General features: G+C 43.2%; 1 protein-coding gene across 4 annotated transcripts in view; it reads right to left on the reverse strand.

Annotated features, from left to right (window-relative positions):
• The window catches only part of RALGAPA2 (Ral GTPase activating protein catalytic subunit alpha 2), a 136,466-nt gene that overhangs the window by 14,192 nt on the left and 108,566 nt on the right, over positions 1–13,708 (reverse strand). For all 4 annotated transcript variants that reach the window (XM_037405406.1, XM_037405407.1, XM_037405408.1 and 1 more), the window contains one exon: positions 2,523–2,644. In XM_037405406.1, the coding sequence (XP_037261303.1) occupies positions 2,523–2,644 (122 nt within the window). The remainder of the gene's footprint in view (positions 1–2,522; positions 2,645–13,708) is intronic.

Consider the following 13,708-nt stretch of genomic DNA (forward strand, 5'->3'; position numbering starts at 1 on the left):
GATTTTGCAGGCACAGGACAGGGGAAGCTAAGCTTGGAGGAGGTCTTGCTGCCTGTGGCACGGGGGGACAGGCTGCACGCTGGAAAACACAGAGCTGCCGCTGTTCGCAGCCCGCAACCCTCCTGCTTGCCCCCAGCTGTGACCATGCCGACAGGGAAACCGGTGACTTCAGAATAGTTTTTCATCCCTTTCTACTCATTAGGAGGGATGAATAGTGGCTGCAAACTTCAGTCAAATTGCACCCGAGCTGGTTTGTTACTTATTTCTGGAGGCTGCCAGCACATTTGCAGTACCCCGCCAATCTGAACCACGATAAACTTGGGAACAGGCGAGGCTGAGGCAGATGCTGGCGATCCACACGCAGCTCCGCACCAGGCTCCCTGCTCACGGGCCGCGGGCTCGCCCCAGCAGCGGCTGGCAGTGGCACCTGAGCTGCAGGGTTTACATTCAGCCTCCTTGCCGATTGCCAGGATGGCATTTGATGGAAAATACATCCTAATGGCAACCACCGACACAGCTTGTGGCAGTATCTGACCGACTATGCAGGTACATCAGTGGGTAATGTGAGGAGACTCTCTAAAGCAAAGACTTTCAATGCCAGAAGTTGTGACTGGCCTCCAGCTTCTTTGTGAGCATGAAATAAATTCTGACATTCAAAGTCCAAAAACTGGGACCTGACTGTGGCAGGTTTTACTCTTTAAAAAAGCAATAAAATTGTGAAATCTTAAAAACGCATTCAGGTATTGATGATTTAACAGTATTCTGAAAAACTTAGGCAGACATTAGAAACATTTTAAATATTTTTGGCATACCAAATATATCACAACCTTTAGAAAGTATGACTAGCAGTGTTATCAAATGAATCTGTCCTTGCTTGTCGAACTGAATAGCTATATAAGATCACTGTGTGCTGTAAGAATGACGTGAAAACGGAATACAATTACGTATAGAGCAAAACATTTAAAAGATATCAATGTATCTACATTTTTATTTGCTGATGCATCAACAGATAAATGATTCAAAGCGCTAACAACACTGCGCATGAAATCTACATTTCTATTGAAACTGATAATTTTTTTGTCTCAGGCTTTTGGCAGAGTGTATAAAAGAATTTAATTCACAGCTGTTCTACTTTTTAATGTAGAAAACATTAATCAAAGCTTTAAGTTATAAGCTTTTCTAATGTTGTTTAGTATTCCAGTTCAACAAAGATCAATAGAGGCCATCCCTGTGTTTCTTGACGCCTCTCCAGGAAGCAGAGGCGCGATTATGTAAATAGCACTGGTTCCCCTTTACTTCTGCCAGCTTGCTTATCTCCAAAGCCTTCTGCCTGCTGCTACTGGCGACCAATGCAAGGACATGCATACACCTCTTATCTCCTAACAAAGCTCTGAAAGCTCGAGGATTGGAGCCAGTAACGTTAAACAATGATGCACGGCTGATTTTATTTGTAAGTGATTTATTTTAGCAAATTTAATTTCTTCCTTCAATTTTTCAGTTTAGATGGAAGATTTTTGCTAACAAGTCAGGCTAAAGAGAAATACAGCAGATGTCCTGCTTATAAAGGTTTGAAATAATCTATTAAACAATCCGAAAGAGTAGCAGGGAATAATTAGAAAGTGCTAGTTTCACCCGACGGGGGTAAAAAAAGGATTAAGGAATCTTTGTTAAAGAGTCTAACCCATAGTGACCATATACTTTTTGGAGACTGGAAAAAAAATAAATCTTAAGGGTACTAGAAATCTGCATTTCAGAGTCGAAGTTTCCATCAGGAGACATTTAGTAAAACAGCAAAGTAGCAGTTCACAACTTACTGACTGTACGCTAAATTAAAACCTTTATAGGGCACATAAGGAATACATTCACAGAGTTCAGCATCACATCTTTGTATTTCAGTGGGGCTGATGAATGATGATCGCATTCATGTGCGTGTACATAAATGTACACATGTACGCACACACATATACTCAAACAGGTTCCAGACCAGGTGTTGGAAGGAAGCCTGAAATTTGCTCATCTATATTTAAGGGAAATGTTAGCATACTGCACACTGCCATGATTTTCTAACAGAACACCATTCTTACATTTCTTTTGCATTAATCCCTGACCCTGGTATCTGAGCAGCATAATCCCCATTTAGCATTAGTAGCAACGGCTTCTACTGTGAGGAACTATTTTTCCATAAGTAAGCACCAATTCAGGCATAGCTTTTGAACAACATATTCCCAGCTCAGCAAGAAACCCACACTCCTGAATGAACCAGAGCACATTACTGAGAGAAAGTTCATTAACCTTGCTAGATTCGGGGGTTAACAGGATAGCTGAAGAAAGGAGCAGAGTGAATAGCTCTGATGCAAAACAAATTAAAATGAATGTCATCATTCCTTTTGATATTCATTAGTAGATTCAGGGGAAGAATGGTTGTCTTAAATTTGCAAGCATTTATCTACAAAAAACAGGTGTACATCTGCTGCTCAAGTGCTTCTTAGTGCTAAAGAGAAAAATAACGTCCAGAGACTCACCAGTTCCACCAAGGGAGTAGCTGGGAGAGGGAGAAAAGACCTGAGCGGCAAAATCCTCAAATGTCATTGCTTCTTTATGGTTCTGGATTATTGCTTCGAGATACAGAGCTCTTTCCTCATAACTGCAACAACCAGGTTAAGGAAATGTGTGTGCAGAATTGAATAATGTTACACAACGTCCACCAACACCAGCACTTCAGATACTCAACAATGCTAACCAGGCTGTATGCAGGCGTGGAAAAGAGGGGACCAAAACTGCACAATGCTGCTTAACAGTTCTGAACGTGAACGCTGAGGAGTGAATACGCCCAATGGCTTAAAATTAAGGGTAATACCTTTTAGCTCTGTGAATGAAAAGCTGCAACTCAGTAGATCCGACAGATTGCTGAAGTTACCAAGGGCAGAAACGAACCCCGTAGACTGCAGGCTTTTTTAAAGCAAACCCCAACTTTAGCAGACAAGCTGTGGCATTACAGGAAGTTCCTGGTACACAATGTTCCCATTACAATGACCCTGTCAGACTAGAAAAATAGTTAGATTGAAGAGACAAGCTACAGGACAGAGGAGAACTATCCCCACACAAACACACCCCCCCACACCCCCCATGTATTTGATCACTGTAGTTCATAAAAGAAATTAGCTGTCATAAACAGTGCCTGAAACTGTGAAGTTTGTACTTAAGGCAGGTGCTAGGAGGTGTAATCTTATGTATCCTAAATAAATGATGCATATTGGAAAAATTCACCCCACTACTTGCACGCATTATAGTCTGCATAATGCAGGCAACAAAGCAATCTAAAATCAAGACTATTGCCTTTTAATTAAAACTCGGCAACCTGGAACACACAGCATTCAAATGTGTAATCAAAAACCAGTCACCAATAAAACTTACAAGCGTAACAAGCTGAAGCAACTTTCCAGCTGTCTTAATAGGACCCCTGCTTGCGGCAGCTTTTCACAGCGGAGAAAGCAAATCTTTTCCTTTTGTGTGCAGCTTCTGTTTTCTCAGAAGGTGAATCATACACTTCCAATAACAGGATAACGTCTGAAACAAATCTACAATGGGCTGAAGAACCTCACGTATCACTTTATGAATTAATGCTCGCAGGAGCCAGTATGACATCTCATTCTCTGTTTCCTCATTTAAAACAAAAGTTTTCAGATTTTGTTTCTGTTACGGAGAAATGCATTCTAACTCTGCGCGACTGTTATGCAGAAGCAAAGGCCAATTTAGATTTAGAAATTGGAAGCAGTGAGAATAACACCAGTGACAACATAATGCAGGTGAAGGCATTTAAAACTGAAAAGCATTACTAATTAATACCGAAGTACCATTTTTTACTTTCATTACATCAACAAAACCACTCTGAAACAGGATTTTAAAAAAAAAAATATATCAGAGTAAAGCCATGCTTAAAAATAGGACATGACGGTCTCGCGTTCTACCTCCAGGGCAATAAGCAAAGCACATCTTAATTGTACTCAGGTTCCTATAAGCTCGGTGGTAAAAAAGAAAAAAAAATTTTTTGCTTTTAATGCTAGCAGAGGACGATTGATATGTGATAAATCTTCTTATAAACTTCCCGTGGAAGCCCGAGGAAAGAAAATCAATACATAGCATTTCAGAGTTTGCACCTGCTGACAGCATTATTTGCTTAGTTTTTTTCTCTCTTTTCCCTATGCCCAGGAGAACACATTCCTGATAGTGCAAGCATTAGCCCGCCTGCGTTTGGGGCTGCCTCCCTATTATGGGCTGAACTCCTGATGACTCTTGTTAATGAATAGGCTGCCAAACTTCCTAGGAGAGGAGGCACACGCCTGGGCCCTATTCTAAAGGGACTGACGGATGCCATTCACTTCTCATTATGAAGATGCTTATTCCACGGTGCGCTCGGCTGTTGCCAGGGCTGTGCGGAGCACACGGCCGGGCGAGTGCTGGCCCTGCTAACAGCGGGACGCGGGGGCTGCGTGGCCGTCTGGCGAACAGCCCCTCCGCCACGGAGCTGGCACGTGCTGGCGCAGCGGGAACAGACCCAGGCGTGACAAATTACTGAAAGGGCTCGGCTAAACTTGCGGCTGACGACCACCTGAGCCTGCGGACCAGCCATCAGCGCTCAATTCATTGCACAGCCTTTTAGGCTGCGGTCTGCTTGTGGGCCCACTTTAAACAAGGCAGGGAGACTATAAAGGCTTTTCATGCTATGCCTAATAATATCCTGCTGTTTAATGAAAGACCTTGCACATCTAACACATAAGCATACAATGCGCAGAACAACTGCTAACACACCAGAAGTTTGTACCGATTTTGCTAAATATTGCACGGAAAAAGAGAGTGAGGAGGTTTTGACTAGGTTAGCATTACATCTTGTAAAACCCTTATTTATGAAATGGAAGATACCCTAACCACACAAAAGACCAGAAAAAAAACACTCAGCCAAACAGCTGGGCAGCTACAGGAGAGGCATCTGAAAAATAACATACTGAGCTGCGCTTAAGCCAAGGTCCAGAGCGCTGTGCAGTGCGATTAGCAGCTCCAGAGGCACACGAGGAAGATCCCAATTCAGTGCTGCTCTTCCAGATTAAAAACCTGAAAGCAGTAGGTGCAGGTACCACAGACTCAGTGAGGAAGGCCGCTGCATAAACCAGCTCCACTTCACCTGAACCCTTCGCAGCTCAGTGATCTCCTTACCTTGCCCAGGCTCCCCACAGCACAGCTACCACCAGCACCAGACAGCACAGCGGCTGCTCCCACACGGGCAGTGAGCGAGATGCTCATACTGATTTTCACTTACAGCCTAATCTAAAAAGCATTAAGTCACTGCAGGAAAGTTAAACTAAACTCTCTGCTATCCCTATTTTAAAACACACACATATTAGGGAAAACAGTTTGGATTCATTTAAAAAAAAAAAGTCAACTAAGGTTTTACTGAAGTTTAGGAATTCTAATGGAGGCATTAGAAACTTAATAAACAAGCTTTAAAGAACCCTCCCAAAATACCTCCAGCCTTGTAAACACAGGTCAAGAAACTAGCATGACATCACGAATAGTGCCTAACCTCTCACACAAAAATCTTTGTTCTGTAACCTGCTCAAGTTCCACTTCTTACATGCAAACAAACCCATCATTTTGCTACTTAACTGTATTTATGTCAGAACCTTCTGCAGGCACCACTACGTTAGTCATCCATCAGACAGCCTGGAGTCCCAGGCAAGGTATTTTCAGGATCTGAGAGAACCTAACATACCCAAAGAACAATAATATGACAGAGATGAGGGGGCAGAGGAGAAGACTCAGCATTTCAAGACCATTTGTACAGGAGCAGTCTGAAACAGTAATTTTCAATTGCAGCCTCAAGAAGCTTCGTATTTATCACCATGTAAAAACGCTTTCATCCAGATAATCACTAGTGCAATACTTGATCTGTCAAAACTGCAGCCCTTGTAAATGTGCTGTGCCTTCATCCTTAAGAACCGGTGATGCGATTTTACTTACTTACATGTGTTAGAATGTTAAGCTGAATCTTTTTAATATGAAATTTGTGTCATCTCTCCCCTGTCAGCTTTCGGCATAGCACATCTGATGCAAAGATGCCCATGAATGCTAAGCTGCGTCGCATTATTTACATCAAGCCAGTATGTGCAGAGTGCCGCATAAACTACTACTTTTTAAAAAATGCAACACATATATCAGCAAACTCCCACTCCCAGCTCATTGTTATGCTCTGGGTCAAGCAGGGCCAGGAGAAAGCTTGAAGTGCCTGGCTGGCTTTTCTACAGAAGCCTCAAGGCTAGATTGCTGAAGTGAAGCATGCAAATCATTTTCTGAAGACGGCCTGGCTGCAGGGAGGATGGGTTATGATCTTGAACCCTACCCCGGTGAAGAAGCTGGACAGCTGGCTTCCCTGATTAACTAAGCCCTCATTTATCTGAAGGTTTTGGGCGTCCCCTGAGATCTTCAGATAAACGGAGTTATACTAGACATTCAAAGGAGCTGATCAAAAGCAACGTCTTTTAATATGTATGGCAATTTGACCCACCTCTTCAACAACTGCATTATTTTACATTTTGCTTTTACCATGGTGAAACTTCAGAGCAGAATGTTTTCAATGGGCATGAACATTTTTATTTATTTCATATATTAAACTATGTCGAGAGCCACGACAAGGAGTGAATTATCCACCATGAATACGTGTAACTGTGGGAGAAAAGAATTTAGCTCAAATTTGAATACAGCAAGCAAATCTCAGTATCCGAGTATCATGAGCTTTTATATCAGTTCATCAATTATTTTAACAGTTCAGCTATACAATGTAAGCAGTAGGACGATCTGTGAAGCTCTGTGGTGAAACACATGCAGGACCTCCTTCCAGATGGACAATCCAAAAGAAGAAGTAATGTAGAATTTTCTGAATATTCACCAGAGATGCAGGTAGCAGCCAGTGCACAGCTGACCTGTGAGCATCACCTCCACAATTAACCTCTACAACGTACAGCCAGTTTCAGATGCATGATTTAAAATATAAAGACCTTGAAAAGCCTTCGAAGTCCTACTCATCTGGGGTCTACAGGTGAGCTGAGCCATCCCTGGGTCTGCCCAACATCTCCCTCTCTGCACATACGCACAATGTTAAACCATAAATAACTATTTAGAAACAGGGAAAAAATAGAAGATGATTATTTAAACAGATCCTGAAAATTTAGAACTTTTGCTTACTAACCTTAACTATGCGCTGACTTCAAGCAAAACCATCAACTACCCATCACTGCTGATGGCAATGGCTAGCAAGTCCTTCCCCACTCTATTTTTTGGAAATAAAACATTTTGGCAACGTTTATGTACTCTCACCAACATACGGAAACAACTGTATTTTGCTGACACAGCACTCTCTTCATGCAAACAAAAGACAAAAGTATTTGTGGGTTTGTGAACAGGTGGAGAGAGAATTGACTGGCTGCTCTCCAGAGCTCATCGTTTGCAGCGTGCCGATGCCAAGGGGCTCTAGGCCTGGGACTGGAACCCCACCGCCTGGGTCCATGGAGAGCGCGCGCTGAAACAACTGTTCCTCTGGCTCCGGAGGGACTGCCAAGGAAGTTAATGCGGACTATTGGCATGAACCTATTGCAATTTCCATCTGTGATGTGAATCCCACCCTGAGAAGGGCTTTGGGGGCATCTGGCCAGTGGAGTAGCTAAAAGTATAGAGGCAGACAGCTCTTTCCAGCCCATCGGACATCAAGGCTGTCTACATGTCCACATGCCAATTCCTCCTTCCACCCAACTAGGGAGACTTGAAGGATAAAATCTTTGAACTTAGTTCAATGCAAGAAAGCATGTTTCCCAAATCTATGCTAGAGCTTTCCAGCCTCACTGGTGCTTATATAGGTGATCACACGGGTAGTGTGCAGACAAGAGAAGGAAAACCTGTTTTGCAAACAGCCGATTCCTTGGGCAGGCCTGACAGACTCTAAGGCAGAGGAAATAGAAGGCTATGGTGAACTTCTGTTTTACCCATTGCCCTTTCAAGACTTCAGTACCAAAGAACTACTGGTAAATCATTTCTGACCATTACAATGTATTTTGGTATCCTCCTAATTTGTATCATAAGAACCAAAGATGGTTCCACAAAAAAGGTTTGCTCCTGAAACCACGATAGTGGTTTTGAAACCAAACAAGAACATAAATGTTTGGGACTTACCAAAGCAGAATAAAGCAGGGACCATAAAATTGAGGTTAACATAAATGTATTGGTAAATGACCTCTATGCACCTAATTGTTCTCCTTAAGCTCTGAACAGGAGAGAATTACTGTGCTTTTAAAATGTTGCGATAGGCAATTTCAGTGTGAAACTCAATATGCTTGATTGGGCCTGCCATCATTTATGGTCTAGTGGCTGTCACTGCTGCACAAATTTAACTGAAAACTTTTGGGGGAATTTTAGTAACATATATCCTTCACTGAACAGGTGCAATTAAACCATACCTGTCAACAACTGCAGATTTATGTGCTTTTTTTAGAACAGAGCATCTGAGATTAAAACTTTTCAGAGTGATGCATGTCTTAAATTGGTCAATATAACACGTAAGACATGTATTAGACGAGGCTGACTATAACCATCCAACTCAAACCAACGGTTTTGTGCTAGAGGGGAGTGAGACGGGCTCCCTCGCCGTGGTCAGCCCCTGAGAAGGCCATCTGTCTGCGGTGCAGCCGCAGGAGGCAGGGCTTGATGCCCTCCCTCAGCGGAGCAGGGACGGCTAGTGCCAGGGCTGCTGTTCCACCTCCTTATCCAGAGCAGGCAGATGATCCTTTGCTGCCAAAACCAAGAGCTCATCCTCTCCGCAGTATAATTTTCCTCTGCTCTGCCACCCCTCAGTACAGAATTACACTAGGCAGGCAGCCCTCTTTTACTGTTGTGTCAGGGGGACTAGAGGGGGGATTTCCAGTCGTGGGGGATGGCTGGAGCCCAGCACACCCTGGTGTACAAGAAATGCGACACTCACCAAAACTGACAGGTACAGACAGATTTCCAAATGGATTTCTCCTTTGAGGAGTTTTTGCCCACTGTCTTGGCACCATGTCTGGAGCTCTGCCATCTCTCTCCCCCCAAGGGGAGCCTGGGTCTTTGCTCAGGATTACAAAAGAATCCCAGTCCCGACTGATGGAGACAGGGTTTCAGATACTGCCGTAACACCGAATAAAAAATAACCTGTAATTGCTGCAAGTAACATGGCAGACTGCTACAGCATTTTCCAACACGCACTGTGCAATGCATTTCTTTCCTCACAGACTGTTGCCATTAACTGCTTTAAAGAAGAAACTGGAAAACAACAACAAAACCACATTTCACATGGTGTCAAACCATTTCTGCAGAAATCAAGTAACGTGAAGGTGCCCCGAGGCATAAAGCTCTGGCTCACGCTCTCCTGTGCGGAGCCCTGCTCTGGCGCTTGCTCTTGGCTCCCGTGGCTTGTTAGGTAGCACGTTGCCCAAGGTGTGCTGCAAACCACCCGTCTGGCAGAAGCACTTGCCTGCCGCTCTGGGATATCAAGAATATGTGGCACATTAGTCATGCCAAGTGCTTCAGGGAAGAATTTTGCATTTATTATGATTAAGGCAGAAAACAAGCTTTCATCTTAATTTACTACTACTACTCCTTGCGGGAAGCCCCTGGGAGCAGATAACATCATACCATTACAGACCGATCATTTTGTAGGAGGGGTGAAGGAACAACGGATTACTTTCCTAATACAATGCAATTCTGTACTTTGACAGCACTCATGTTTATCCCTATCTGAAGCTTTTTTTATTCCAACGTAGAGTACTTGTGATTATCTCCTATCAGGTATTCCTGTTTGTACAGATACCTGCTCTGAGGGAAAAAAAAAAAAAGTTAGAAATGCACCTCATCTCCTTTATCACCTTTGTTCTCATTGAAAGCATTCCTCGCCTCGTACAGCAGCAACAGAACACTACAGCAGTGCACAGACCAGTGGCAAAACTGCCAAACACATATGTGCCTAGAAAAATGGCACTGTACATTCTGCATTGTACAGTCAGCCCTCTGCATACGCCAGGTCCATTCAGCAGCTGCACTCCATGCCTCACCATACTGATAAGGCTTTGATTAAAATATTTCAATTGATTAAAGTGATGACTTAATTGCCTATTATCAGTTGGGGCAACAGAAGCCCTAACTGGTAAATCATTTCACAAGGCACGCAAAGATTTAACCCCCAAGAAGCTATTTCTGAAAGTACTGCAAGGACTATTGTACGTTCAGATATACAAGTTCTTGGCCAGCAAATTAGTGGGGCATGATTCCCCCAATATATATTTTCTCTAGAAGTATCCATATAGCTCCTATCCAATCCTGAGAGTTACTCAAAAAGGACAGAAGCTGTGCAGGTCTAACTGAAAGTCACCTTTCCAGGGCCCTAGAGCAGAGAGCTGTAGAGGTCCCCTCTCCTGAGGGCAGAGGGGTGAGCTATCTCCTGGCATTCTCCTCCAGCAAAGTACTTGGTCACCCAGGGAAATAACCTGGAGACTGCAAAATGGGTGGAAGAGGCCCAGAGAACAGAGGGTTGAGAAGATCTGCTGGTCTCCCCCAAGGCAGCACAGGCTGCAGAAGAGATGGACAGAGATGGACCCTCAGAAGAACCTCATTGAGAGCAGAGCCTAGCCCCACCTTGCCTTTGCCTATGCACTGAGCAGGAGCTCAAGAAAAGGAGCTGCCATCATGAGGAGCCTTCACTGTACAGGTCTAGACAGAAAGCTGCCCAATGACTGCAGAAGACAAATCCCTAGGTCGTATTTTCTGAGGGATCAGTATAACATCATAGCTGTCCCATTTTATCAGTGTATGTACAGCTGCCAATGCTCGTGTTCTGCAATTATCTGGCTTGTTCCACAAGCGGGGTGATCATCAAGGGATAAATAACTGGAGGAAAGGTCACATGTTACCAAGCAATGCTTCCCCCATGCTTTGTCGCAGTCTTAATTTTATTCAAGAATAAATTTAAACTTTCAAACACTAATAAAATGCACCTATTTCAGTAATTCCACTAATGAGCTGTTACTTTTGGACATCTCAGAAAAAGGGCAAAGGTACAATTATTTGTCATTTACTTATGCCTTCCAGTTCCTTCAAATTGGCTGCTTGAGCACACAGGGATACTATACTATCCCTGGTCCACTACTGTTAGCCACATACCAGCAATACTATCCCCTTTTACTTTTATTATCCGCTTTGTTACAGCATATGTGTATTACAGGGAAAGGGAGGTTTCTTTTGAAAGCTTGAGTATCTTTCCACTAAACCAGTATTCTAATATTTTTTTGTTTGTGAACAGCAGCAGCAGGATTTTCAGAACTGTTAAAAGTTGCCCACACCAACCTTTGGGAGGGACGGTAAAACTCCTGACTGCTTTTATCAGGCAGATCTTGAGAACTTTTGAAAACCTCAACCCTGAAGTAACAGCAATAAAGAGTCACTAATAGAAAGCCAGATGCCAGCCTGTGAATTGATGTCCTTCCCCAACATGCGATCACTTCAGAGGTATCGTTAAAGTGGTTGCAGAAATGACAGCTTATGACGACAGATGCTGTACTGCATTAAAACCCTCCCCAAAACCTTGTGGAGAAAAACCTTCAGGCCTGTTTGCATTGGGTGGCTGGCATTTGTAACTCATTCTTCAGAGAAAAAAAAGTGACCGAGTAACTGAACCCTTAGGAGGAGAGGCTGTTTAGGAAACAGCAGTGCCGTTTTGGAGCTACAAACCATCACTAGTGGGGTTTACGTGTATTGTGCATCTGCCTTCTGCTTAACACGGGTGCTCTCTTGGAGCCTGCAGACTGCACTGCATGGGTCAGGTTAAGGAGAAAATTGCAAACTCACTAATTTTTGCAGCATGTGTGGACCAAATATTTAATTAAAACGTCAGACCTGGTGTGTGCTACCAACACAATATAGCTTATCTGAATGTGCAACATAAAGACATTGTCCACCAGTGTTTGTCATTCATTCACCACTTACAGATGGCCAAGCCATGTGGGTATTATTCAGCATATTCCAAGTGTGAGACCCTCACTGGTAGGTTGGACGACCTAATGGAAACTAAAGGACCAGAATATGCCAAGTAAAAAACAAATATGCTCTATCCACACAAATAAATTAAATATGATGAGGAATGCTCAGGCACTTCACCTTCTTTGTATGAAGCACCTCGCATCCATGCTATTAATTTTTTAACTTTTTTTTTGTTGTTTCCAAAGCAGGATAGCTACGCTGAACATCTGACACTTAAGCAGAAAGAAAACCGTACAGCCAGGGAGTATTATTACCTTCATTTTACAGAAGATGGAGGTACAGAGAGACTGAAAAATGGATGATTTTGTGGTTAAGGAACTAGAGAATAACTCGGGCCTCAATTTTTTTTGCCTTGACAGATTTCCCATCTCTCCTGTTTTAATAAGTAAAAAAAAAAAATGTTGTATTTTAAAACACTTCTACTAACTAGTATGTTTTAGAAACAAAAGTGACTTTAATTAGAGTTATTTCTATGAATAGTAATTCTGTAGTTTTAACATCTTAAGTGGAACTCATTTCATTTTTGCAAAGCTAGAAATCCCCTCTCTCTCATAAGATACAGCATCCGGTTTTGGTAGCAGCAGCAGGCTGCAAACTATCAAAACCTTTAGCTGGTCCTGGACTTCAGTGTCTTTAGCTCTGGGCCGTATAAGTGTGTTTACTGGGGAGCCAAGTTCAGGGGGAGAAGCAGAAACAGTTTTTCTGGTAGCTCATTGTTTGCATTTGACAGCTGTTGGAAACTGCTTACATGCTGGAAATATTAATAGTCTTGATGGAGATAAGTGAGGCAGGCAGGCAGGAATTAGAAGAGCTGTTTATCACATGGCTCTCCTATATGGCTGCAACTTCCTCTGGACATGTCAGATAATACGATTTGGTCCTAAAACATGCACAGCAGATAGTGGAATGTTTACTTGGAGCCGTAACCAGAAAATAAAGACCGCAGCATGGTTAAGTGAAAGCCTCATGCCTTCTCCTTAAACACAGCCACAGCAATTACTGTTTGAGTCTCCACAGGAGGGAAGGAGAGAACCTCTTCTCCTTCCTACGGACCTTGTTTCAGTGAGTTATGCCTCTGTACCTCATGATGAGATTGCTGTAATGTCCTATACGTGTACCTTTACCCTCAGGACACTCAAAAATAAAGTTGATACAGAATGCAGCTGCCTGCTCATTAAGCAAGAACCCATATTGGGAGCGCAGCTAGCCACTCGGCCAGGATCCGCAGTGCCTTGCCATGATGAATTTCCAGGTGGAGCTCGGAAGGATCCTGCAAACCTCCAAATCCCAGGGCAGCTGGGGCACGTGCTCGCGGGGATGCTCTGCAGTGAGTGCTGCCTCTTGCTGAGCACAGGCCGGGCTGCAATTCTCTCACCATAAATGCAAAGGAGCTGCTAGCAGGGGAATATTCAGCTAGCCAGACTAGATCTTCCTGTCTTTTACTCAGGCTTTTAGGAAAAGGGCAGACTTGCTTGTAAGGTCTGTGAGTTTAGGTTCTTAATGATATCAGCTGATGACAAAATGCTGTTGGTAGTCACTCATATCTTAAAATTTTCTACTAAAAAAAAAATGACAGCTCACAAGAGTCTAAGTAAGAGGC

Source organism: Falco rusticolus, chromosome 12, assembly GCF_015220075.1.
Source record: "Falco rusticolus isolate bFalRus1 chromosome 12, bFalRus1.pri, whole genome shotgun sequence".
Taxonomy (NCBI): domain Eukaryota; kingdom Metazoa; phylum Chordata; class Aves; order Falconiformes; family Falconidae; genus Falco; species Falco rusticolus.